This window comes from Dama dama, chromosome 1, assembly GCF_033118175.1.
Source record: "Dama dama isolate Ldn47 chromosome 1, ASM3311817v1, whole genome shotgun sequence".
Lineage (NCBI taxonomy): Eukaryota > Metazoa > Chordata > Mammalia > Artiodactyla > Cervidae > Dama > Dama dama.
In genome coordinates, this window is record NC_083681.1 from 34030058 (window position 1) to 34057167 (window position 27110).

The 27110-nt window shown below is 48.2% G+C and overlaps 1 protein-coding gene across 1 annotated transcript in view; it reads left to right on the forward strand.

Moving 5' to 3' along the window:
• Positions 1 to 27110, forward strand: part of UBASH3B (ubiquitin associated and SH3 domain containing B) — a 151183-nt gene that overhangs the window by 88273 nt on the left and 35800 nt on the right. The window contains exon 2 of the mRNA XM_061146237.1: positions 26427 to 26480. Within this exon, the coding sequence (XP_061002220.1) occupies positions 26427 to 26480 (54 nt within the window). The remainder of the gene's footprint in view (positions 1 to 26426; positions 26481 to 27110) is intronic.

Genomic DNA, 27110 nt, shown 5'->3' on the forward strand with positions numbered 1-27110 from the left:
GTCATTTGGGCTCTTGCACATTAAGAGACAAAAACCAAGGCTGGAGAAGCTCCAGAGAAGGGCAGTGGGATATTAAGGGATTGGAAAGTTTTCTTTATGGAGACACAAAGGAAATATTAGAACTATGCAATCCAAAAAGAATGATGGGAGTTGGTAAAGCTTAGGCTTTATAACCCAAATAAATAATTAGAGGAGAGGAGACAGAGGCAGGCAGAATGCCTACCTTCAAATCCTGACTCTTGGGACTTCCCTGACGGTGCAGTGGTTGAGACCCTGGGCTTCCACTGCAGGGAGCACAGGTTTGATCCCTGGTCAGGGAACTGGGATCCTACATGCTGCCAGGGAAAAAAAAAAATCCTGACTCTACAATTTGAGATCCTCCTAGGCCTTGGGCAAGCTCCTTAAAGCCTGAGTTTTCTTTTCTAACAGGGATGGTGATCCTAAAGCTGATGACATGATGATGATGTAAACATCATCACTGATGTAAACAGTGAGGATTGAATGATAGTAAAGAGCTTGGTACAGGGAGTGATGAGCACTGTCTGTGAGCCATTAGCAGGAATTGGAAGAGGGTCTCTGTCCAGTTAATCCCAGACGGAGGAATCCCTCCCTTGTGCTTGAAGAAACAAGCTGTGGCAAATAAGATGAAGTAGATGGCTCTCCCACAGTGGATGGGAAGTGATGAAATTCATCAGGCCAGAAAAGAGCGTGGGCAGCTCTGGACTCTCATCCTGCAGGCCGGCTGTCGTAATGCCTGGTCACTCGCACGCATCCGTGCTTAATGCCGACTGACTACCTAACCAAACCTCTTGGCCCTCAGTAAGGGATGGAGCCTGTGGAGGAGGAGGGCGAGAGCCCTCAGCTGTGACTGCTCTTACAGCCCGGGACAGCAGGGTGCTTTCCTGGTCCCGGAGGGGTCTCTGCACAGCGTGTGCCCCGGACCACACAGGGCACTCGCTCTATGCTCCCTGGGAGAGGAAGAGCCTTCTGCTGACACACAGAGGTTACTCAGGTCGAATCTCTTGTGGCTTTCGCTGTCACCAGAAACCCTCCCCTGAGAGGCAGCTGAACCGTGAACTGCCTGTCTTTAGTTGGTCTACTCTGTAGGGCTGGCAGCCTGGAATGTCACTACTGTGAGTGATAGTAATCTCTGAGCTGAATTCCAGAGTGAACCTACTGCTATACGGATGCCATAATTACATGTACTTACGCTTGCAGGTACTTAGGTTTTTGCCAGATGCAAAGCACTTCATATAGTGACATCTGCCCAAAACCTAGAAAATAATCACAGTCGGCTGCAGTTGTGTTGTGCATTACCGCTGTTATCTGCGACACTAACAGAGTTTGCATGTGCACTGTGCACCAGGCACTGTGTCAGTGAGAACTCTCCAAACAGCACGGCTGCCATTTTCTAGTGTCTCATGAGAAAACTGGGGTTCACTAGACTCAGTAAGTTACCTGGGAGATTCAAATCCAGGCTCGTTCTAGTGTCTCATGAGAAAACTGGGGTTCACTAGACTCAGTAAGTTACCTGGGAGATTCAAATCCCGGCTCATCTCTTGAGGCGTGGGTATGACCACTATGCCATCCTGTCTTTTGTCGTTGTTTAGTTGCTGAGTCATGTTCGACCCTTTTGTGACCCCATGAGCTGTAGCCTGCCTGGCTCCTCTGTCCGTGGGGTTTCCCAGGCAAGAATTCTGGAATGGGTTGCCATTTCCTTCTCCAGGGGATCTTCCTGACTCAGGGATTGAACCCGTGTCTCCTGCATTGGTAGATGGGTTCTTTACCACTGAGCCAGCTGGAAAGTCTTCATACTGTCTTTTACTTCTAACAATAGCTTTGTGAAGTAATGGTTATCACTCCACTTTTATAGATGAGATGCCAGTGCCCAGAGAGGTCTTCCCTAAATCACAGGTAATAAACAGCAGAGCCAAGCTCAAAGCCAGATCTTCTGACCCCCGTTTTCAGTGAGTGTGTTTACTAGCGCAATTCCCATCCCTCCGTCAAAGAATGCCTAGACTGCAAAGGGAACAGGCTTACGGATGCCCTTTGTTGAGGTGGGGTTCAGTGTCAGGGGTCTCTCTTCTGGCATAGTGTTCAGACTGGTGTTTTCTCCCCTTGCAGGCACAATATACTCTGCTATACCCACATCAGGTGGTGGTGTACTTTTGACCTAAACCCCTAAAGCTACAGAGACCTCCGCTCAGCCAGTGCTATGTGAGCTAAGGACACTCGACTAACAGTATCATCCTGTATGAGTTAAGGGGTCACATCCCATCCTTTTATTGTGTAAAATAAACAAAAAGTCCTCTCCCCCTAAGAGGCTAGGAAAATGATTCCAGAGAGGCCGAAATCTGGACCCTGCCTCAGTTCCACCTGGTAGCATCCACTTCTTGTAGTGCTTTGAAGGTTCACCTAGCGTGCTTCAAGATGATGGCCTTGACACCTGCATTTCAAGATTCTAGTCCAAGCTGTCATCCTAGGGGAGCTGGGGGAAAGTTACTTGAACACAAAGCTCCTATTCTCCACCAGTAAAATTCAGATGTTCACCGCTCTTATCAACCTCTTGGTAAAGTTGGAGTAGTAGACGCCTGTGAACCATGTACACCCATTGCTGATTCATGTCAATGAACAGCAAAAACCACTACAATACTGTAAAGTAATTAGCCTCCAGTTAAAATAAATAATTTAAAAAATAAAAAAAAAAGAACTCCTAGGAGGGAAGGTGTCATATAAACTTATTTTATTATCAGTATCACTGCAGAAGGTTTATTTGTGTGATGATTGAGGTGGAGTTGAAAGGGGTGAACACCTGCAGGAAGAGCTCTGTTTTGTGCCCAGGTTTTGGGCCTCTGCTCTTCAGAGCACATCTCTGCCTCTGGCTTTTTGGGAAAGCACATAATCTATTGCAGTGCTCAGCCAAGATCAGAGAGCTTTTAGATTACACCTGGCTACATTTATTTCATAATTATGCCATGAACTAGGTATCCCCTTCCTTAGGTGAGGCAGCTGGGTTCCCAAAGTGAAATCCCAGTTCCCCTGTGCTAAGGAGCATTTCCCCCGTAGACTTCCAGAACACTGCCTGGAGGCTCCTTGGGAGAAACACTCCCACAGCCCTAGGAATTTCTCCCTTCTGGGAGGGTTCTCTTCTACCCTCCCAACCCTCCAGTGTATCTGTCCACTTGTGGGTTCCCTCCAGTCAGAGACCAGTTGTGGCTGCTTTGGGAGAAGCTGGCAGCCTGACTGGCACCTGGCCTCAGGGACGCCAACAAAGCCCCCTCCTGGTTCCAGCCTGCCCAATAATTAAGTGTGTTAATTGGGCCCTCTGTTTATACTCAGCCAGGACTGTTGTGCTGGCTTAGGTCTCACGCAGGCAGTGACCGCCTGGCTGCATCCCTGTTCCCCCCAGGAAAGACAGTGTTTACCGCAAAGAGGATGAAGTCTGGGGCCACACACCCTGGCCTTCTGCAGTGGGTTCGGATCCTGGTCGCACCTTCTGGGATGACCTTGGCTAATCACTGCTCTCCGCTTTTCCCTCAAATGTCATTTTAAGTCACTAGGCTCCACATCACATCCATCCCTGCTGTACCTCCTCCTCAATCCCTGTGAGAAGCCTCTAGAGGAATTGTTGGGGGTCATGGAGGTCTGATTCAGGGTGAGGCCATTTACTGAAACCAAAAGGAGTCAGTTCTCTGAAGGAAAGCCTCATTTAACTAAAATTCTGTTCCTGTGGGCTGAAATGATATCAACCTAAAGTATAGTAAAATGGGGAATTTATTATTTCTTAATAAAAATAAGACATTTGAAGTGTGTGTACTATTAATAAAACATGGAATCCACTGAAGGAAAAGCATAGTCCACTTGTACAAAGCTGGCTGGACTGTCTTTTCAAGCCTAATCTTCTTGGCTTACTCTGCCGCCTATCTATCTGGCCCTATTTATACCCAGGCCTCCAGGGCTTCTAGGTTCCCCTAAAAAACCCACTGCTGCCTAAGAACAATCCGCTCTTTTGATTGTGGTTCATGTGGTGGAGGAGCTAAGACCCAGGAAGCGATCAGGACAAGCCCATGCAGGAGAACTTACCATGTACCAGACAGGAGAGGCACTTAGAACGCCTGGGTTTGGGGGCCTGGAGTTAAGAAACAGGGTGAACTCAGGGAGCAGGTGCAGCTCGAAGAGGTGGGAGAAGCAAAGGTACACGTGTAACAGGAGTGATGGTTCTCATCTCAGGAGCGCCCCATCTGATAATCACGGAATGGGAGCTTCCTAAGCAAAGGGGGCATATAATAGTACCACATATTAGAAGACGGTGATTGGTCTGGATCCTAGAGACAGTAAGGAGCCATCTCCGTCTTTGGAGCACCGGGCCATGCTAATAGTGGTGTTTCAGCAGAAATACATCCTTGGAGGTGTGCACAGTGGATTGAGGTTGTGATCCCAAGGCAGAGAGAGCAGTTGGATAAGGCAAAATACTCTTAGGGATCATGGCAGTGGGACTCAAAAGCAACTTGAGGGCAAAGTCAATGACATAAACTCCAAATACTTTCTGTTATCCTTTTGGTCCATATAAACAACTCCTTGGGGAGAGTATTGTTACTCTCATTTTACAACTTACGAGAGATTCAAAGGAGCTGCTTGAGTGACCCCTGCTTGTCCTTGTGATTGGAATCTGGACTAGAACCTTTCCCAGTCCTTCGCCCCTTCCAGTACATTGATTGGCCTTCTCTTCTTGTTTTTCTTTTCTTTTTAAAAAATATTTATTTGGCTGTGCTGGGTCTTAGTTGTGGCACATGGGATCTTTGATCTTTGTTTCAGCATGTGGGATCTTTAGCTGCAACACGTGGGATCTAGTTCACTGATCAGGGTTGGAACTCGGGGCCACTGCATTGGGAGCACAAAGTCTTAACCACTGGACCACCAGGGAAGTCCCTTGTTGTTTTCATATCCCTCTTAGTACCCAGGCGAGGGGTCCGCCAGTGGGGACTCAAAATCTTCTTAGAGAATGAACACTAGAGGAAATCAGAGTTTCTTGGAATAAGTATGCCACATAATTTTAGCTTACCAGCTAAAGGAACTGGTACTACTATTTTCTCTGCCCTATCCAACCTGCCTATCCATGAATTCAACAAATGCATTCAGTAAAGTGCCAAGTATGTGCCAGACACTTCACTGGGTACTGAGCTCAGAAATGAACAAGGCCGAGTCCCTGTGTGTGTGTGTGTATTTTAATATTTATTTATCTGGCTGCCCTGGATCTTGGTTGTGGCAATGCAGGATCTTTAGTTGAGACTTACGAACTCTTTTTCAGTTGCGGCATGTGGGATCTAGTTCCCTGACCAGGGATTGAGTCTGGGACTCTTGCACTGGGAGCATGGAGTCTTAGCCACTGGACCACCAGGGAAGTCCTTCCAAGTCCCTGCTCTTGGGGAGCTTGCATTCTAGTCACTGTCCACTTGAAGGCTCTGTAGTGATGAGAAAGTTCAGGTCTACGCAGCCAGCCTGGTAGCCACCAGCACCTTAAATGGACCTAGCGTGATGAGGAAATGCATTTTTTAAAATACTGAATAGTTCTGTTTTGCATGTGGCTAGCATGTCAGCCAACACGGTTCCCGTGGAATGGTTTTATGGACAATAGTGAGGGGAATTCCACACTGACACTCAATTGCTAAGAAAGACAGACTAGAGGGTGAAATGTCTTTTCTTCAGACTAACGGAGGCTGCCTTTCAAGTATGTGACGGCCGCTCCAGAAGTAGAGATGGGCCTTTCAGCTTCCCCGGTGACTCAGATGGTAAAGAACCTGCCTGCAGTGCAGGAGACACGGGCTCGATCCCTGGGTCGGAAAAATCCCCTGGAGAAGGAAATGGCAACCCACTCCAGTATCCTTGCCTGGAAAATCCCATGGACAGAGGAGCCTGGTGGGCTGCAGTCCATGGGGTCGCAAAGAGTTGGGCACAATTGAGCGACCAACTCTTGTGTGACTTGTGACTTCTCCTGAAGGAAACTGTCTTCCTGAGATGTTAAAAAGGGCATCTCATTTTCCTGAAGCATCATCTTCTTGAGGTTTTAACTGCTGAATCTGTGTTCAGTGGTTGGAGGAACCCAACCTGTATTGCATCTGGAGAGCAGCCAAAGGGGGCAGACAAAGCACGAATGGCCAAGAGCCAGAGACTACGGTCCTTTCCCTCTGGGGTGAAGCACAGCGATGCTTGAGGCTGCCGCCCGTAGAGAGGGCTGCAGTTTGAAGTGGCTGCTTTCCGTTGCTTTGGGTATTTGTTCACGTGACTCCTGCTTTGGTATCTGGTGTCAGTCCCAACTGAAGATTCTCCATGATCCCTCCATCCCTCCTCTGCGGGCCACTTTTCATGATCAGCCTGCACCTGGCACTTCTTTTTACCCATCATTGTCATCTGAGGGTAAAGAAACAACTGCCTCCCCCAGTGAATGGAAGGGAAGAGAACCCACAGGACATATAACTCACAGGCTGTGGGAACTCCAAGGGGACTCCAAGATCCATCTAAACCTTTCCATTTTCCACTATCCACGAGGGCTAGGGCCTTGCCCAGGGTCATGTGACAGAGCCTGGTCCAGAACTGGCTGTCCCACCAGGTCTTTCTTCTGGGGAAACTCAGTGGACAGAGGGACAGAAAGAAGACCAGGGGTTGGAGCAGTGGGATGGGTACATGATGAGGATATGGAAGTCCTGGGTTCTTTTTATTTGGCTGTGCTGGGTCTTCACTGAGGCGTGCAGGGGCTCTCTAGTTGCAGCGCAAGGGGGGCTTAGGTGCCCAACCAGGGATTGAACCTGTGTCCCCTGCATTGGAAGGCAAATTCTTAACCAGTGGACCTCCAGGAAAGTCCCAGACCTGGCTTCTAAGTTGACTTAGCACCAGCTCACCATGTCATTAGGGAACTCATTTTTCTTCTCTAAGCCTTAGTTCCTGGCCCTATGAAATGGAGAAGTTAGACTCCGCCTTCACAGTCCGGTGGTGAATAGGAGTTTCAGTGAAGCCCCAGAACTCTGAGCACATTTAATGGTTAATACCCTGTTGTCTCACACTGCACAACACTCTGAATGCACTTTAATACTCAAGCATAAGGAACATGCAGTCCTTGCCCCTCTCAGCTTCTCAGTTTCCCACCTCTTCCATAAAAAGACTGAGATAGCAGTTGACTTTTTGACTTGTAGCCTTCTGTGTAAAGGGCCTGAACACTTTATACTTTTCTTTCTTTATTTTTTTTAAAAGGAAAGTGAGGATCAAGTTGTTGTTTCTGGGGAGGCAGCTGGGGCTAGAAAGTGTGGCCACTCAAGAGTGATGTCTCAAGGAGTTTTGCCCAGGCTTGCTCCCTGCTCCCAAAGAATAATGCCTTCAAGTCTTATCTCTCCCTCCCACCCCAAGAGGGAGGCTTATCAGCTCAGGGGGAAGCCGGCAGGGGGAAGTGACTCACTTAGGATCCTCTTCTGAGCTGAGGACTTAGCCTTTATCAGCTGAGGCTCAGGGTCCTACGATTCTTAAGACTGGATTTATATGTAGAAAAAGAGAACAGAGCAGAAAGCAGTTTTGTAAATCTCGTGCCTAAAGACAAACCCAGTCCAAATATAGGTAATTAATTATAATCTACTTTGGTTTCCTTACTCACTGGTTAATTTGATTGTCTTGTTTCCTGGGGTTCAGAGCTAATTTCAGAGATTGTTTGTATTCAAACACTGCGGCGCCCCGGGCCCTGTTATCGTGGTGGTGCTGGACACAGGTGTTGCTGGGCAATTCAGGGGCTGGTTAAAGAAGAGGGTCAGTTAATTAGGCCAGAAGGAATCAAGCCCCACATTTCAGCATAAGACGAGCTTGTGGTGGCCTGAGAGAAATCAGGGCCCACTGCGGTCATGGTTGACAGTGGAACGTGACAGTAAAAATAAACCGTGTGAAAAATTCTTAAGCACTTTTGGCCCTGACAGTCACACAGAGCTACCTAGAGCTGAGTCAGGTCTTCCTGGTGCCTTGGAAAGGTATTGCTGTGTCTTGCTCACCGGAGCCAGGGACTGGGCTGCATTCTTAAGCTCCCATGAGTGTAGTAACCTGAGTGTACTAACCCTGCCTCCCTCTCTAAGCCTCAGTTTCCTCAAAGACCTGCCCTGAGGATTCAGTAAGGTGGTTTCCTGACACTTCCTCCTTTCCCTGCCCCCTCCCGAAGCACCCATGCATCCCCAGGGTCTAGTTCCCGCATCCCAGGGAAGGGGAGCAGGTTGGCTGTTTGCGGACTCTGCTCCCTTCGCAGCAAAGGCTGTAGCGCCCCGGTGTGGAGGGCCGAAGTAGGACGGGGGTGCCGGGGGAGCTGTGCAGGGAGGAGATCAAAGCAGGAAGCTGGACCGGGGAGGGAGGGCTGCGCTGCCTAGACCACGCAGGGGGACCCGAGGCAAACCAAAGGGTCGCCTCCCGGCGTTGCTCCCTGTGAAGTGGGTCCCAAGGCCCCTCTGCACACTAGCAGCTGCCCAGGGGCCCAAGAACTGGTGTCAGATCAAGAGGAAACCAAGCAGCAGGATCTAAGGAGAAGAGGCAGAGCCGCCGCCCAGCAGCGTGCCTTTTGTTTGCCTCTGCAGGTCTCAGTTCTTCACCTGAAACACAGGAGGATTGAGCTCGAAAGCCTGAAATTCTTGTGTTGTGTTGTGTGTTAGTTGCTCAGTTGTGTCCAACTCTTTGTGACCCCGTGGACTGTAGCCTGGTAGGCTCCTCTGCCCATGGGATTCTCCAGGCAACAGTACTGGAGTGGGTTGCCATTTCCTCCTCCAGGGGATCTTCCCGACCCCGGGATCAAAGCCAGGTCTCCTGCATTACAGGCAGATTCTTTACCATCTGAGCATCCTAAATATCATATTTTAGTATACACACTGTTAGCAGTATCTCAAATCATGGCTAGACGGACAGACACACACACATGCTCAGGAGTACCCAACACAATCCTGGATATTAGTAGACATCTGATAAGTCTAGATATTCTGGGCTGTGAGATACTAGACAAGTGGGCTGTGTATCTCTATGCAAAAAAATAAAATGAATTGTTGCCCTCTGGTCCCTTTTTTGGAGAAGGAAATGGCAACCCACTCCAGTACTCTTGCCTGGAAAATCCCATGGACAGAGGAGCCTGGTAGGCAGCAGTCCATAGGGTCTCAAAGAGTCAGACACAACTTCACTTTCACTTGCACTTTTCACTTTCATGCCCTGGAGAAGGAAATGGCAACCCACTCCAGTGTTCTTGCCTGGAGAATCCCAGGGACGGGGGAGCCTGGTGGGCTGCCGTCTATGGGGTCGCATAGAGTCGGACACGACTGAAGCGACTTAGCAGCAGCAGGTCCCTGTTTCCTTCCCTCAAAGACACTGAGGGAGGAGGGCTTTTGAGGTGGAAGGACTCAAAGCTCTCAGAAGCCTCATGGGAAAACAACACCTTATTTATTTAAAAACACACCAACCAGCCCCTCCTTTGACTGAAGCTTCCTCAGGTCCCCAGGATGGCAGCAGGCTTTCTTCCTGTCCAAGGGGACCTCGCCTGGTTTCCTGAACTCTGGGGGCAGAGGGGCGATGGTCCAGGGGGTGGGAGTTTGAGACCGCTGTTACTTCCCAGCGTGTTTTGTAAAGTCCCACTTATGTACAGAAAGTGCCCCCTTGAAAGGGGAAGCAGTAAGTCATTTCAGGAAATTGGCTTGATCACTCAGCAGCCTCTCGGTGTTGGAGCAGGCAGGGTAGAATTTTCTGGGATTTCAGCTGCAGCGTCAACGTCTCAGGCTTCATCCAAGAGCTGTTCGGTCCAAGAGAATCCCAAAGCGGCCTTAATGTTAGAGCCGGGGAAAGTGGGGGAGGCCGGTGGGGAGGGAACCAGTGGCCACAGAACACAGACCTTAAACCTGTCACTTCTTGCCATTTCATACAGTGGCAGCAGGGACCTGGAATCAACCTTGGTTCCCCAGGGGACTGAGCTCAGGGAGGTTAGGTCATTCACCTGGAGCGCCGCATCTTGAGAGGAGCAGCTGCAGATCCTGCCCTGCTCTGACTCCAAGTCTGTGTCTTGGCCACTCCATTCTGCCCCTCTATTAAGTACCAAGTTGTGACCCTTGGCCTTGTCACAGCCTCAGTCAGGTATGAATGATGGCAAGAATGAAATGGGAGGTACGTGTAATGAAAGAATAAGATCGGCCAGTTTCAGTTAGTCCTGGAATGGAGGTGTCCCATCTCCTGAGTGAAATACAGAGGTGCCTCCTTAATGCTGAGGTTGGTCTCACCAGTTTCTACAGGCCAGTGCTCAGTTGATGTTCCTTTCCTGCCTGTTTTCCCTGGACATCCATTTCTTTTCTATCACGCCACACTAGAAACTTTGTGACTTAAAACACACACTTTTTTTTTAATCTCCCAGTTTCTGTGGGCCAGGAGTCCAGGCCTGACTGGGTTCTTTGCTCAGAGTCTGGTTGCAATTAAGCTGCTGACCAGGCTGTGTTGTTATCTGGCAGCTCAACTAGGATCCACCTCCAGCCTCATTCAGGTTGCTGGCAGAATTCATTTCCTTTTGGTCCTAGGACTGAGAGCCTCAGCTTTTTGCTGGATGTTGGCTAAAAGCCACTTTCTGGTCTTAGAGGCCACCTACATTTCCCTGCCACATGACTCTCCCCATAGCAGTTTACAACATGCCGCTGCTTCAAGGCCAGAAGGGCAGTGAGTCATTTAGAGTCTTACATGTGTATCGCAGTGGATCACAGCAGTGACACCTGTCACGTTTACCATATTCTCCTGGACGGAAGCAATAGAGTTGGACAGACCGGTATGTTAGGTCTCACCTACACTCTGTGGGAGAGGATTATTCACCAGAGTGAATGCCAGAAGACAGAGTTTACTAAAGCGTTGCCGTAGATTCTGTCTGCCACCCTGGATATCTAGACCTTTAACATCTTCATGAAGTTCACTTTTTAAAAAAATTTATTTAACACCTACTCTGTGCCAAATACTATATCATCTATTAGGACTGTGGTCCCAGCTTCATGTAGCTCACAGTCTGTTGCACAAGATAGATCATTTACATGTAATGCAGGAGGTGCTGGGGTACAACCAGGACCAGAGTGTCCTGGGGGTCCAGGCCACTCAGGGACAGCTTCCCGAGGAGACAGGACATGTGGAGTGTTAAAGCATAGGTAGGAAGCAGTCCGGTGGCTGAGAGGAGGGTTGATCTTGCAGGAAGAGGACCACACAGGAGGCAAGTTTGGAACATGAGACAGGATCCAGGGAACAGCATGCCTGAGGGTAAGGCTGAAGAGCAGACAGGACTGAGGCCACAGGAGGTGCAGGGTGCACAGTAAGGAGTTTAGACGTGTTCTTGGAGGTGACAGTCTGGAATAATAGGATGGGCATGCTTTGTATTGAGCCCTGAGTGGCAGCAGGTGCCCCAACCAGCCAGCCCCCTTAGCTCTGAGTACCTGCAGCCCTTACTGACACATCCCTCTGCCTCTTCTATCGTGGGTGCAGCTGCACTGCTTGTTGCTCATACAGTGGACTCCAAGACTGTCCAGTTCTTTGGCCAGCCTGGATTCTGATTTTCTAGTATATGTGCTGCTGAAGCAAGCACTGCCTGCCTGGATTCTGATCTCCACAGATAGCCTCTTCTTTTTTTCTTTTTTAGTGTAAATTACTCCTTTATTTATTTATTTATTTTTGAGAAAATGGGTTTTATTTGAATTTCTCATTTTCTGTACTTTAACTTTTCAAATTAAACCAACCTCGTAACAATACAATAAAGAAAAATTACTAGAAAAGAAAAACAATCCATCACCGTAATACAACTTCAGTGTGTTTTTTTAAAGCTGCCTATTCTTTTTTTTTATTGAAGTACAGTTGATTTGCAGTGTTGTGTTAATTACTGCTATATGGCAAAGTGATTCAGTTATACGTATATTTGCATTGAACTTTTTACCTTCTTTCCCATTATGGTTTATCATAGATATTGAGTATAGTTTTCTGTGCTATACAGTAGGACCTTGTTGTTTATCCATTCCGTATATAAAAGCTTACATTTGCTAACCCCAAGCTTCCACTCCATCCATCTCCCTCAACCCCCTCCCCCTCCCCTTCCACCTTGGCAACACCATGTACATGATTCTGTTTCATAGATAGCTCCATTTGTGTCATATTTTAGATTCCACATGTAATTGATATCATGTGACATTTGTCTTTCTCTTGACTTCAGTTGGTATGTTAATCTCTAGGTCCATTCATGTTGTTGCAAATGGCATTATTTTATTCTGTTTTTATGGCCACGTAGTATTCCATTGTATATATGTACCACGTCTTTATCCATCCCTCTATTGATAGACATTTAAGTTGCTTCTGTGTCTTGGCTATTGTAAATAGTGCTGCAGTGAACATTGGGGTGCATGTTATCTTTTTTAATTATAGTTTAGTCTGGATACATGGCCAGGAGTGAGGTTTCTGGATCACATCTTTAGTTTTCTGAGGAGCCTCCTCCTGTTTTCTATGGTGGCTGCATCAGTTTACATTCCCACCAGCAGTGTAGGAGGGTTCCCTTTCTCTTCACCCTCTGCAGCCACAAATACCTCTTTAAATAAGTGGGTGGCAGAATGGGATTGGGCCTGGTAGACTGTGGCTCACTCACAAGACTCAGTGGTGTCTCTGCCTCACATCCTTCTTCAGAGGTCCACTGAAGAATCCCATGATAATAACGCATCCTCCTGGGAGAAGACCCTCAGCTTAATTCTTCAAATCCAAGGCTTATTTTTGTTTATCCGCATGGTAACTGACTTCCATCATTCAGTGGAGGGAGAGAATGGGAGTGGGGCAGGGACGTGGGATGCTGACTGGAAGAACAGAGGTTTGAAAACAAGACCTGTTTTAATGCTAAACTGTCACTGACTTATGTGTGCCTTCAGCAACGCTCTTAATCTTCCTGCATCATGGTTTCTTTGTGTATAAGATGGAGGCAGTAATAGCCACTCCATCAAATTGGCTTAAGAATCATACAAGCTGATACCTGCAGATGCACAGCATATGTTAGGTGCCCCATTAATTACGTTGGCTTCCTCCTCTTTCTGATACCTACTTGTTGAATTGGTCATAGGGTGACTTCCCTTAAGGTCAGTGGCCATGGCTTCCTATCATTATATTCACCGCCCTTAGCACAGTGCCCAGCAACAGAGCTGGACGTGATACGTGCTGGTGATGGAATGTTTAACTGAGTGAATGAACAAATGAACGAACCGTCACCAGTTGTGAGAAGGCAGCGCCGTCGTGTTTTGTAGCCAGTCTCCATGGAAGATCATCACTGCCCGTCACCTCACCATGATCCATTAGTTGTGAGAAGGCAGCGCCGTCGAGTTTTGTAGCAAGTTTCCATGGAAGATCATCACTGCCCTTCACCTCACCGTGATCCGGAAGCAGGGTGGCCGCACTGGTCCTGATGTCTGTCTTCTCCGAGGACGTGTGTGCTCCTCAGCACACACTTGAATGCCCTACCTCCCTCTTCCTGGCCTCCTTCTATTATCCAGTCTCTCTAAGCCTCACTTTTCCCACCTGTTCGGTGAGGGAATTGAATGAGATCATTTCTATTTAAAACGTCGGTACAGTGCCCGGCTCCTAGTAAACACTCACTCCGTCTTGGCTTGTGTGAAGAGGTATGCGGCGATGGTGTGAAGCGACAATGGCTCTGTTTGGTCTGTACTCTTCTCTGACCCCCACACACTGTGAGTCAGAGCCTCTTGTGAAGCTTTGGGCTGAAACCATTTCAGAGGGACTAAAAGCCATCCGTGTTTAAGTATTTTTAGGTGATGCTAGTGACTTGGAGAGGGAGGGAGGTGGAAATGGGAGGAGGAAAAAAATTAGTTTCTGCAACCTGGAGTGACTCCTCCTTTTCATCTGTTTCTCCCAGATCCTTTTTGGTGCTGGTGGAGGTGGGGCAGCTCCCTCCGTATGTGATAATTCCCGCTTGCCAATCGTCGTGGCCAAGATTAACCTCATAGACTCAGTTGTACCTCAGAGCTCATGAAAAAGCAGGTGAAATAAGGTCCTAATGTGTAGCACATGGAGCTCTGCTCCGTGTCATGTGGCAGCCTGGATGGGAAGGGAGTTTAGGGGAGAATGGATACATGTATATGTATGGCTGAGTTACTCTGCTGTGCCCCTGAAGCTATCACAACATTGTTAATCAGCTGTACTCCAGTATAAAAAGTTTAAAAAGAGCAAGCTAAAGCTACAGTCATGCTGCTGTGTGAGCTGAATAAGAATTTTGACCTCTCTGTTGTTGCCTTCTCATCAGTGAAATGAAAATAACATGGATGCCCTGTCTACCTCTCAGGGCAGTTAGGAGGGTCCAGGAGTGATTATATAGAAATCTTGAGCAAAGCCTCAGCACTACCGTCCTGTTTATCGGTGAACCCTGTCCTTCTCCACCCCCCGCAAGTTCCACCTCCCCAGGGGCAGTCCTTTCTCCTGTGTCTTCCTGCAGGAGCTTCCCTGTCCACCTCGGAGCACTTCCACATTGGGCCACCAGCCTGAAAGGCGTCTGGGGGCTCCCTGTGGCTCTTTATTAACTGCCACCCCCCCCCCAACTGTACCCTCTATTATGCAGGGAGACAGAGACTGCACAACAGACACTCCACCCCTCTCCCCTTCCCAGGGGTGCCTGATCTCCATGGTTTTCTCTAGAACCCGTAACCTAGAAACAGAATCTTCTGGACTGACAGAGTCAGAGACCGATGCATTAATGTGAAAACTGAACGCAGCGACTCGTTAGAGCACCAACCCACTTCTCATCCTCCAGTCTCTCTTAGAGGAGGAAAAGTGTACGAAAGTTCTCAGAAATGGTTAAGTGTCCTGGAGAGGACAGAGGAGATTGTCATCAAAAGATAAATCTTGGCCATTTTTATTGAGAACTTGTTCCAGGCAGGGGACTGGGCCACATGTGACTCTAACACTGGTGATTTCCTTTCACCTGATTCCGGGATCCGTGGGTCCCCAGCTTGCTGTGTGTCTTTGGCCCAAAGAGAGGTGGTTTCTGAGCTTCTGTTTCTCAGGGAATAATAGTAGTTCAGCATGCACAGAGGATTGAACTTTTGATACTTGTATCCTGTTCCTTTGGGATGTGGTTCAGCTCGTATTCCCCCTCGGCCTGGGGAACACAGGCCCCACAGGGAGAGCCAGTAACAGGATCTCAGAGGAGGAAGGGAACCCTGACCAGTCTCTCCCCAGCGCCTGATGACCACAGACACCCAGATTGGGGCTGGCTGTCCCTCCTTCCCTTGGATTCCTTCAGTGAGAGGAAACTCTGTCCCTCCCCTGCTCGGGGCCTCTTAGTGACTCCCAACTTCCTTTCTGAAGGAGGCTGAACTCTCCTGCCGCCTCCCAGCAGTCTGGGCTGTGTCCCACTCAGTGAGAGCTCCCCTGTAGACTTTCTCCATAGCAGCCACGTATCACTGGCTGGTTTTCCCTCCATGCCTCTTCCTGTGTTACTGCCTTCTCTGGGAAGATTTCTCTCCTCTCTCCAATCTCATATACTGCTCAAGACCTTCAAAAATGGTTGTAGGTTGTTTTTAGCAGAGAAGGGATCTGGGTCTTCTGTTGCCCAGTCTTGAAATATTCCTATTAGCATGGAACTCATAGACATTTATTCTGGGCAAATAGCATAGATTGTTAGATAATATGCATAGGCGTCTGTGCAGATGTTATTTTTAAGCACCGAATATATGCCAGACGCTGTGCCGAGCTCTTCAAATGGTCTGATATTGATATTAATCATCATCATATTGCATGGTAGGTATTGTTAGCCCCATTGAAGAGACTGGGAAAATGAACCTTCTGATAATTAACTCGTCCACAGTCCCACAATTAGTAAGAGGTGGGCTCCTGAGAATGTGCCCCTTTTGACATGGCAGACACTGCCTTGTTGCCTCCGTGCAAAAATGCATCGATCTCAGGAGGAGGAACAGTCTTTGTCTAGATCCCAGGGAGACTTATAGCAGAGGCAGAGAAGTGTATTTTCTTATGTCACCACCCATGGTCTAATGGCTGGTTTCCCCATTACAAACGGCTGCCTCCCTACAGCAGAGGCCAGAGCCCCTGCCCCTTCTTAGCAATAACAAAATATGGCCTCTCCCGTGGGCTGCTGGGCCCCACCACATAAAACATCAGGGGACCCGAGCTGCATTTCCCCTGCTAACTGCCCCCTGAGGAGAGCTGCCTAATAGACTCTTTATGGGTTGGGAAGTAGAGCCTTGTTGATGGAGAGACAGAAGGGCATCACCGCGGGTTGAAGTTCTTCCATTGGAAGGCCTTCTTAAACCCCCAAAAAGCTCAGCAGTTTTTTTCTCCTTCTCTGATTAGCTCTCTATAAAAGCCCACAGGTTTTTCCTCCCATTGGTCAGCCTCCTGGTGGTAGCGTCCCCGGCCCCCTGGCAGGCCTGCTGTCCCATTGATTGTTAGATGCACGGCTCTCAGACAGGCCATTAGGCCCTGGCCAACTGAAAGGGTTCACCACCAGGAGACTGATTGTGAAATTGGGTCTTTATGATCAATATAGCTTTCTCCATTAGGTTCATTTCCTCTGAAGGAAATGGGTCGGCCCATTAGGGTTTATGTGTATTGACAGGCGTCTCACTGCCCTCCTTCAGCTTCACAGGGAGGGGGCCAGAGATGCGCTTGTTAGACTGAACTGCCTGGGTCTTTGCAAGCCTATCTTACTGGCCGTGATGACAAAAAGTAGCCGGAATCCCTTGTGTAAAAATGACAGAATCCATGATTTTGTTACATAGGAGAGTGACCAAGTCTCCTAGGTACAGAAAATGTGGCCTGAGTTTGGGCACAGCTGGAAGAACTTTCCGAGCACAAAGATTATTGAGCAAAAAAGAAACACTGTTGTCCCCTTTTCTTAAGGTCTGTAAGAGACAGACAGGAAAGATGGAAGTACAAGCTTGTCTGGTTAAGGAGGAATGGACAGGATGATCCTAAGATGCTTTGCAGCTACAAAGTCACTGTGTATCACTTTTTGTTGCTTCTGAGGACCTCAAAACACTTTCTAAAAGTCCCATCTCTCTTCCTCAGCCGTGTGTGTGTGTGTGTGTGTGTGTGTGTGTTCAGCATCTCCTATTTGGAGATGAAAAAACTAAAGCTCCCAGGCAGGTGAAAACCAGCGCCCATGTTCTAGATCCTGCAGGGACCCACTGGGGCAATAGTACTTGGCCAGTCCTTGATTTTTATTTGACTTTTACTAAAATGCCACCTCTTCCCCCTTCTTGGCTTGTGTGACTCTTAGCTGCTCCACAAAGCTAAATATGGTCCCTCATGTGTGTTTGGCTTTTGATCAAATAAAAGTGGGTTTAAGTCTATATGGATCTTATTGGCCACTGGTAGCCATGAGGGTGGGCTTCCCAAGTGGTACTAGCAGTAAAGAACCCGCCACCAATGCAGGAGACATGAGAGGCGTGGGTTTGATCCCTGGGTTGGGAAGATCCCCTGGAGGAGGGCATGGCAGCCCATTCCAATATTCTTGCCTGGAGAATCCATGGACAGAGGAGCCTGGCAGGCTGAGTCCGTGGGGTCACACAGAGTCAGACACAACTGAAGTGACTTATCACAGCCGAGAGGGTAACCATATCAGAAACCGAAGTCTCAATTAATAGGCAGTAATGGGTGAGAGGGCTACAGGATGTAAATTTAGGGGGTTACTTTGGTTGCTCTCAAATCCTCTCCATCACTGGCCATAGAGTAGCCTGGACCCTTGTCTGCTCTGTATTTTGTGTTCCTCCTCCCCATCCTCATACCCTGCTGGTCCTGATGGGGGGTGCTGCTCATGGGGGATATTTTCTCTTCCCAAGAAGTTCCATTCCAACCTGGAAGACATCCCAGATCTGCAGGATCACACCCAGTGAGGCTTAGGGTTCGCTTCTCCTCGAGATTCCAGAGAGGATGGAGTTTGGAGGCTGCTTGCTGAGATGCTAAGTCTCGTGTTTTACTCCTTTGATTCATGCAGACTTTGATCTCTGTCTCCAGAACCAACCCTTGGGTTGGGACAGCCACAGAGATGACTGGACAGCTGACCTGTCAGGGAAGAGCCACCCAGGTCCAGAGAAGCTCCTCATAGTACTGGCTTCACCATTTGTCACAAGGCTTAACATCTGAGTGCCTGGTACATAGAAGGCCTTCTGCCACTGACATCCTCGTCCTTATTTTTTTCCTATGAGAAATAGAGATGCAGAATTACCCGCTTGCCCTTTGTTCTCAGGATAGCCGTCAGCTTCAGGCAGGCTCAAGCTGCCGCAAATCAACCATGAAGGAGCTGGCACTGAGCGGGTGACTCTCATGGAGCACAATAAAAGTCTCTGTATCTCTGTCTAAAACCACATTACAAGACAGTGTCTGTTTTTCAGATACAGACACCCTTTTAAAATTCCTCAGTTTTGCTTAGGGGCACCAGTGGCTTCTTTATATGACAAGACTCTCCAACCAAGAAAAACAGAAGTTGGGTTCCAAGTTTGCCCCAGTCTGGTGCAGATCCAGGGAAAAGAATGAGATATCTGATTAATTAGGTCATCTTTTAATTGAATTCATAGTATTAGATGTGGAAAATTTAACAACTGGTATCTTAGAAGTAGAGAGCATTTAAAAAAATCCTGAGCGGGGAGGAGCCAAGATGGCAGAGGAGTAGGACGGGGAGACCACTTTCTCTCCTACAAATTCATCAAAAGAATAACTGAACGCAGAGCAAACTTCACAAAACAACTTCTGATCACTAGCTGAGGTCATCAGGCGCCCAGAAAAGCAGCCCATTGTCTTCGAAAGGAGGTAGGACAAAATATAAAATATAAAAAGTGAGACAAAAGAGCTAAGGACGGAGATCCGTCCCGGGAAGTCTTAGGCCGCATTGCTTGGGGTAGGGTCCGGGCCTGAGTGCCCTGAGGACAATCGGAGGGAGCTTCTGTGAGTTGCCAACTTGAACTGTGTGAGACCAAAAGAGAGAGAGAAAATTAACCGGCCCGAACACACTGCCGGCCGTTCGCAGAACAAAGAGACCGAGAAAGTCCAGAGAAGAGCTCGCAGGCTGCGGACCGGCCCAGCCCCGCCGGAGGCAGGAGGCAGGGGGGAGGGGAAGGTCGCGGCGAGACACAGGGCGCAGGCACCCAACCGGCGCGGGCGGGGACTGGGGCTGGGGACGCGGAGGGCAGAGGGCGCGCGCACCCGACTGGCACCAGCGGAAACTGAGACTGGGTCCGCGGAAGGGAGGGGGCGCGCCACACCTGGGGAGAGTGCGCCCACCAAGCCCCTGGCTGCCTGGACCGCTCTGACGGGGAAGGCACAGAGAGCAGGCGCAGCTTTTCCTTCCGCGCTTTTGTGGAACACCCGAGGGCTGGAACCTCGCGCAGCGCGGAGCGCGCTCCATATGGAACGGCCGGGAGCCTGAGCAGCGCAGACGGAGAGAGCAGCGCCAGGCCCTCCCTGCAGCACCAGCCCCTCCCCGCAGCGCCAGCCCCTCCCTGCAGAGCGACGGAACTAGCTACCTGAATAAGAGTCCACCTCCGCCCGCCTGTGTCAGGGCGGAAATGAGGCTCTGAAGAGACCAGCAAACAGAAGCCAAATAAACAAAGGGAACCGCTTCAGAAGGGACCGGTGCAAGAGATTAAAATCCCTGTAGAAAACACCGACTACACCGGAAGGGGCCTGTAGATATCGAGAAGCGTAAGCTGGAACGAGGAGCTATCTGAAACTGAGCCGAACCCACACTGACCGCAACAGCTCCAGAGAAATTCCTAGATATATTTTTACTTTTTTCTAAGTAAGGAAAAAAAAAATTTTTTTATTTTTTTATTTTTTCTTTTATTTTCCTTTAAAATTCCCTATTACTCCCCCATTACTCCTTAACTTTCATTTTCATAGATTTTTATGATTTTTTTTAATTAGGGAAAAAAATTTTTTTTTCTTTTTTTTCTTTCCTTTTTCTCTTCTATTTTCTATTTTTCTTTTTCTCTTATTTCTTTTAAAGTCCTCTAGTACTCCTCTACTACTCCTTAATTTTCATTTTCAATACACTATAACCTTACAAAAAGAAATCCTATATTAGCTGTAAATGATTCTAAGTTGAGATTGTCTTAGCTACACAAGAGAAAGATATAATTCAACTTTGGTTGCCCAGGGAGCCTTGTCCACTTGGAGGATTATACACTTGACCTCTTGTCTCCTTTCTTCACAAATGAGTAGGTCACAGGGAACCATTGCACAGAGCTTATGGGATGCTGAGAGCATGAGCACACACCTACCAGCACACCAAAGCCAAGGACCGCACAACCTCAAGTAACTGGAAAGCTCAGCAAATTCATTTTCTACTCAGTTGAATCAAAGTCTTACTATTTCGAGGGAATGTTTCTGCTCTTTCCATTGTATGTGTGCTGCCTGTTGTTTATCACTGCAGGTGTCAGATATTTGAGAGTTGTCCGGTTCAATAAAGTGAAAGATTAACTCCCCTCTGTGAGTGAGAGATGAGTCAGCCTGAAGAACCTGGGGCTGATAACCTATCTGCCTGAGCCAAGGATGGCATTTAACTCACCTCAGTACTGAACAAGTTGGGAGCTGAAGGTATTCCTTAGATAGGAAATAGGAATTCGGTCGGTAGCCAAAAAGAAGTGTCTGGCTTTCAAACAGAGAGACAAGGAATCATAGTCAAGCTAACAGAGAAAACTTTGGGGACATGGCACCGTATACCTAGACCTGCTGTCTGTTAATGGTATTTGGTCTAGCTGTAGTTAGCCGAGACACCTAGGTTCTCCAGGGGACAATAACAACTCATCACTCACCACCCCAGGCCAGACTTGTTCTACGCTGCATTCTCAGTTAGGAGTGTCCCCACCATCTGTATAAGCCTGTAAGCTACGATTGCTGATCCATCTCCAAGCTTCGCTCCATCAACAATCCAAACATCTTTCTTAATATCCCCATCCTCATTATAGTTCAGTCTCTCAATGTCCCTCTTCTGATCGATTGCCAAGGCCTTTTAAATCGTCTCCAACACTTGGTTTAGTCTCCCTTAAATCTGTCCCTCATACGCATATCTGATCATGCCTTCATTGTTCCCCACTGCATAAAGCCATCAGGTTGAACCTCGAAAATGGCATGAAGACTTTTGTGAGCTGTCCCCTCCAACCTTTCCAGCTTCATCCTCACCTTCTTCGAGCATTACCATTTTTGGTCCAGTATCACCAAATTCCAACTTCCTTACACATACAGTGCTGTCTCTCACCTTCATATAGTAGTTCTTGACATGGTCTTCACTTCAGATACCCTTCTCTCCTTGTGAATTTCTCTAGCCAGCTCTGATTCTCCGTTTAAGCATTGTTTCTTCTTGGACAGATTGCAGCCTTTTCAGTTCACAGCATCCTTCAGTGTGTGAGTAATTTTTACATAGAGCCTGTAGACCAACAGAAATACCTAATGGTTTTGTGTATTTAGTAGCTAAACCCAAACAACTCAGTTAATTGCTCCTAACAACTTTAAAGGCCATATGAAAAAATAATACATAAAATTGAAAGAAAAATGTTTGAATTTCATTCTTAAAGAACCGCAACTACTTACTAATGGGATATACGTATCTGTTGGGCACTGCACAACTTCTCAAACCTTAGGATCAGGTTGGACGTTGCCACTCTTTATTTCCTGTTCCCCATTGGGCCACACTGGGTACTTGCTTTTTGCTACAACAGCTGCCAAAACCCCAGCTTCACAGAGATAAGACCCCAGGGGAAATACAAGAAAGTCGTCTGTTGAAACTGTAACTTTGGAACTGACATGTACACACTGCTATATTTAAAACAAGATAACCAGCAAGGACCTACTATATAGCACAGGGTACTCTGCTCAATGTTACATAGCAATCTAAATGGGAAAAGGAGTTTGAGAAAGAATAGATACATGTATACTTATAAATGAATCATTTTGCTGAATCACATCTCAAACTAAAACATCAGCTGTACTCCAGTACCAGATGAAAATTTAAAAGAATGAAACTTGAACTACTTTGAGCTCGTAGCTTATGGGGGATGCTCAACAGATAAAGAGGGTGACTTTGTTGCATTCAGAAGTTGACAATTTCCTGAGTTGGCCCTGGTGTGCTGACCTAGAGTGGCTTTGTGGACAGTTTGAGAAGCTCAGCCCCCCCACCCGAGTCAGCAGCCCCCTATTCTGAGCTACCCTAGCACTAGCACACTTGGCACTTCTTTTATCACGGCCATTAACATGTCACCGTGTAAGCCGCTTATGTGTCTTGACACTGTGAACTCTTTGAGGATGAGGATCGTGCTTCCTCCTCCTCCACTTGCTGATGAGAACATAGTGCCTGGCACACAGCTGGCGCTCGGCTGGGAGGACCTGACCTCCTGGGAGTGTCAGAGACGCCAGTGGAACCCAGAGCACCAGAGCGGCTGCAGGGGAAGTCAGCCTGGGTGACAATTAAGCAGGAAATTCCAGCTGGGCTCAGAACCTGTGTTTCGGAGAGAGGGGCTGCGGATCCTGCTGGGCCCAGACATGGGACCAGCCGACTCCACTCATCAGGCCTGAGTTCAGCCACGGGCTCCAGAGACCATGGTTTCTGAGAGGACGCCAACCGTCAAACTTGAGATCAGAAACGACACTCAGTAAACTCTTGTTTTTATTCTTGGTTTACATTTGGTTTCCTGGTAAGAGTTCCTTGGGAGGAGAAGGAGATCAAGAGAATGGAGGGCAAGTGGGTGTGGGGGAGGAAGGAAGGATGCTGCTCTGCCTGCCACAGATGTGACCGTGGTGTCTGGATAGAACTGTGGTTCTGGGGCCAGATCTACGGTGGGCCCGAAACTCAGCAGAGCTGCGGGCAGAGGCCAGATCTACAGGCAGACAGGAGTCCTGGCCATCCTGGCTGCGTGAAGCATGGCTGTCCCTGGGTGCTCCTGGGTCCTCCCCATCTGGCTGATTTCCTCACAGCTCCATGCCTGGTGTTTTTGATGAGCCATTGTTTATATCTGCTTTGTGCTTTTCTTGCCCATTATTAGCATGCATTAGAGTTTGCATCATTTTTTTTTTCCCCACACTCTAAGAATGAACCCTCGACATAACTGGGAAGGTTAGAACCAGGGTCCAAAGTCAAATTTGTGTTCTCATGTAATAGCAAAACCTCAATGGCTCACATGTTTCTCTGATGCTAACCACGAAAGTGCCGTCTAAAATAATGAGCGGCTGTCATCCAGAGACTAGAGTGCAGTCCTTAGAGTGTAAAGCGGTATTTCCCCCTTTATCTGCCCAGTGCACTCTGCCGACTTCTGCGTCCCTCTGAGGGGTAGCAGCTGTCCAAGCTCAGCCTGGGGTTTGGGGTCTACCCCCCATGCCCCACTGTTCTTGGCACCGGCCCCACCAATGGACCCTGGAGGTGGGAACTCTATGGCAACAGGCTTTCTTCAGCGGGCTGCAGCGGGGAGACGTTCTGCCACCGCCCGTGTTCAGTCTGTTCTGGGGGCAGAGTTCTGGGAACAAACTCAGCCCAAAGCACTGTCAGCCTGGCAGTGGTGATGGAGCAGCAGAGCCCAGGACCCTGGGAAAGCCATGCTATTCCTCCTCCACGGCCTCCTGCCTAGAGAATCACACACCTGGGTCAGATCGGTAACTACTTTCTAGTAACTCCCCAAACAAAACCAAACCAAAAAGCCACTTTAAAGCATGTTGTGTGTGTATGTGTGTGTGTTTAGTTGCTCAGTTGAGTACGACTCTTTGCAACCCCATGGACTGTAGCCTGCCAGTCTCCCCTGCCATGGCAGTTCTCCAGGCAAGAATACTGGAGTGGGTTGCCATTCCCTTCTCCAGGGGGCTTTTCCAACCCAGGGGTAAAAGCCTTCAAAGCATGTTACTGCCAAGAAACTTCTTACTGGTGTCTAACTTGAGTTTCCTCTGATATGGCTAAAAGGCGTTTTACTTTAGCTGACCCTCATGAGAGAAGGTACATCAGCTATGATAACCTTCCCTAAAATTGAAGACCTCTCAGCCTTCTCCAGAAAGAAGAATTTGGGTTTCTTTCACCTTTCACCACAGCCTTAATACCCAGACCTTTTGTTATCTTTCTCAGTTGTATCTGAATCCTCCCCAAAACTTGGCTTTTGAATTGCAGGGACCGTAACTTAATGAGAGCTTTCATTTCCAGAGGATATTCCTAGTGCTTAAGGAAAAATAAACTTCAGATAGGATATATTTCATTGGAGGAAGAACCTAGAAAAAAAATGGATCCTTGATATAAATAGCACATCGTATGAGTGAGCTTTCCTTTTCCCAGTTGTTTTTGAAATGATGGGCTTTTTTTGGTGAGCTTAATCTCTTGGACATTCTAACCTCTAAAAGACCATGTGGCCTCTGTCTAGGAAGTGGTAAAGGAAACAGGGCTGGCATCTTGGCAACAATTAAGTGCCATATCCAGGAGTGGGGAAGTGGGATTTCCTACATTTCCAGCATTTTTCTGCACCAGTCTCTGTTCCAGGGGCTTCCAAGGAGTCTGTCTTGCTTTTCCATAACCTCATCTTACTGTAAGGAGGCTTGTCTTCTAGAATGTTGTTCTGCTTAGCTGTGCAGATTTTTTATTCTGATCATTTGGTATTTGTGCTTAGATTTTTGTGGGGGGGGAAAGGCATTTCTCTTTGGACCATGGAACAGAGCAACTGGGGTTGGCCTTGAATCAGGCTGGAGTCTGCCCTTCACCCGGCGCTCACTGATTAAATCTGGCTGTCCTGATTACATGACTCTACTTCCTTCACCTGAATTTCCCTTCGTCAAGTGAAGCAGTTGGGCCCCTAGTTGATGTCTGAGGTCCCTTCCAACCTGACCCTCTGTGATTGTCATGGCATCATCGGTTCTCACTGCTCCATAGAGGGACCAGGAAAAGAAAGGAGGAGTTGGGTTCAGCAGCCAATCGGGAAAAGGATGCTTGGGAAGAGCATCAGTTTAAACTAGAAAATCCTCCCCTCTCTCCTCTCTCCCAAAGACCCTGAATTGGGGTAGTGTAAACGGACATGAGTAATTGATTATTAATCACCTCCAGTGTGAAGGGCACTGTTCAAGGCTTCTTGCTTGTAGAGGAGAGGTACTTGGTGAATTCTATCTCCATAGCCCCCACACCCATACCTCCACTCCCTCCCCAGGTCAGGTGCCTCCAGCCTATGCACTTAGGGTTCTCTGTGCCCTTCCCTCGTTGCATTGACCACCAATGTGATTAAATAGTTATCTGTGCAATGAACATAGTCGTGCCTGTTTGGCTGAGACCCTGTGAGGCCAGGGGCCATATAAGTCTCGATTTTCACTGTATTCCTAGAACCCAGCACAGTGCTAACAAAGTCATTGCAATTCAAGATGTATATATTAAACAGTCATAAACTTGAATGCATGAATGGATGGAAAAATAGCAAAACTGGGTGCAAACCCAGAACTGTGGCTCTTGGAGACCCTAGCTGACATTTCAGAAGGGCTGTCCTCAGATGCCTGAGCACAAGGCTGTGACCTTCTGCCGGGACCACCCTGCGAGCCCGCCCCGCTGCACACAGAACTCTTGAGTGTTTCTCCAGCAGTGGGCCTGACAGCTTCCCTTCTCTGGCCAGTCCCCTTTACCATGCGCTGTGTGCGCGCTCAGTTGCTTGGTTGTGTTGGCCTCTTCTGCAGCCTCTTGGACTATATAGCCTTTCAGGCTCCTCTGTCTATGGGATTTCTCCCAGCAAGAATACTGGAGTGAGATGCCATTTCCTCCTTTAGGGGATCTTCTTGACCCAGGGATTGAACCCTCGTCTCCTTGGCAGGCAGATTCTTTACCACTGAGCCACCTGGGAAGCCTTTACCCAGTGCTACATGTCCCCAGAGATGTCTGTAAAGTTGTTGGAGACTCTGGATCCAGTCTGAGAATGCTGGTGGTGATTGGAGGGAAGTGGGAGGAGGCCTTGGATTGAACCAGACCAATTGTCCTTGTGGGCAGTTAGCCTCAAGTCTTAACAGCCCCAGCACCACTTTCTAGCATACTTTGCCAAAAGGCTGCAAATGAGAAAGTGCTCTGCAGGGGATCTGGGTCAGGAAAAGTGAGTGGGTGAAAGGGAAGGAGGGAAAAGCAAGACATGACAACCTTTAGGGAAGCAAAAATAAAAGTCTAATGTGGAAATGGCTAAAAATAGATGCCATGCGCTGTCAGGCTGCATGCGAATTGAATGCTAATGACATGGAAATTAATCACAGGTTCTAAGGTTCACACACTTTGCTGTGACCCCTGGGGGGACACCCTGCTGCAGGCGTCTCCCCCACACCCCTGAAGAGGCTTCACCATGCCTGCCTCACACCCAGCTTTGTCACTGCGGTGGGAAAAGCTGATAGGAGGCTAAAAATACTAACAATAGAAATCTGATTTCTCTTTCCAGACAAAAAGCCTTGGCATCCACCGGAGGAAGAAGCGTTCAGGCAGCATGTGACTGGTTGGTATAAAATAAATAAATTGAGAAAATAGCATGTAATTAATCCCAAGTGTGTGTGTGTGGTTGAGCGGGGACGTGCAGCCTGTCTCTGATGGGCCCTTCCAACGAGGAGAGGGGGCCGTGTGACAAGCCATTTGCCCCCTGTGCCCTGGCCCCAGAGTGTGCTCTCCTCAGAGCTGTTAAAAGAAATTCAGAGCATTTCCAAGATGTGGTCTCTGTCATGATATTCACCCCCTGCTCCCCACTCAGTCACTTAAAGATACAGTGTAGATACTGGACAAATCAGGTGAAAAACATCCACTGACCTTCCAACAGGATAGGACGGCCCAGGGCCGACCCCACAAAGCGGCCCTCTCAAAGCTTCCCTTGTCTTTGGAGGCATGTGGGTTTAAGCGTAGACCAAGCTGGAGGGACAGGCAGTACTGGTGGCCTAGGAAAGGATTTGGAGGTGATCCGCAATGCTTCCTGGAGAGGGTGGCCTTAGAATTTTAGGGGGGAGCTGTGGGATGCAAATGAAATAGGACAGGCAGGAGAAGAGATGTTGGTGCATCTGAGAGTTGGTTACAAAGTGTGAGCTTTGTAACAAAGTGAGAGGTAGATTTTTTTAAAGTACAAAACCGAAGACCCTCC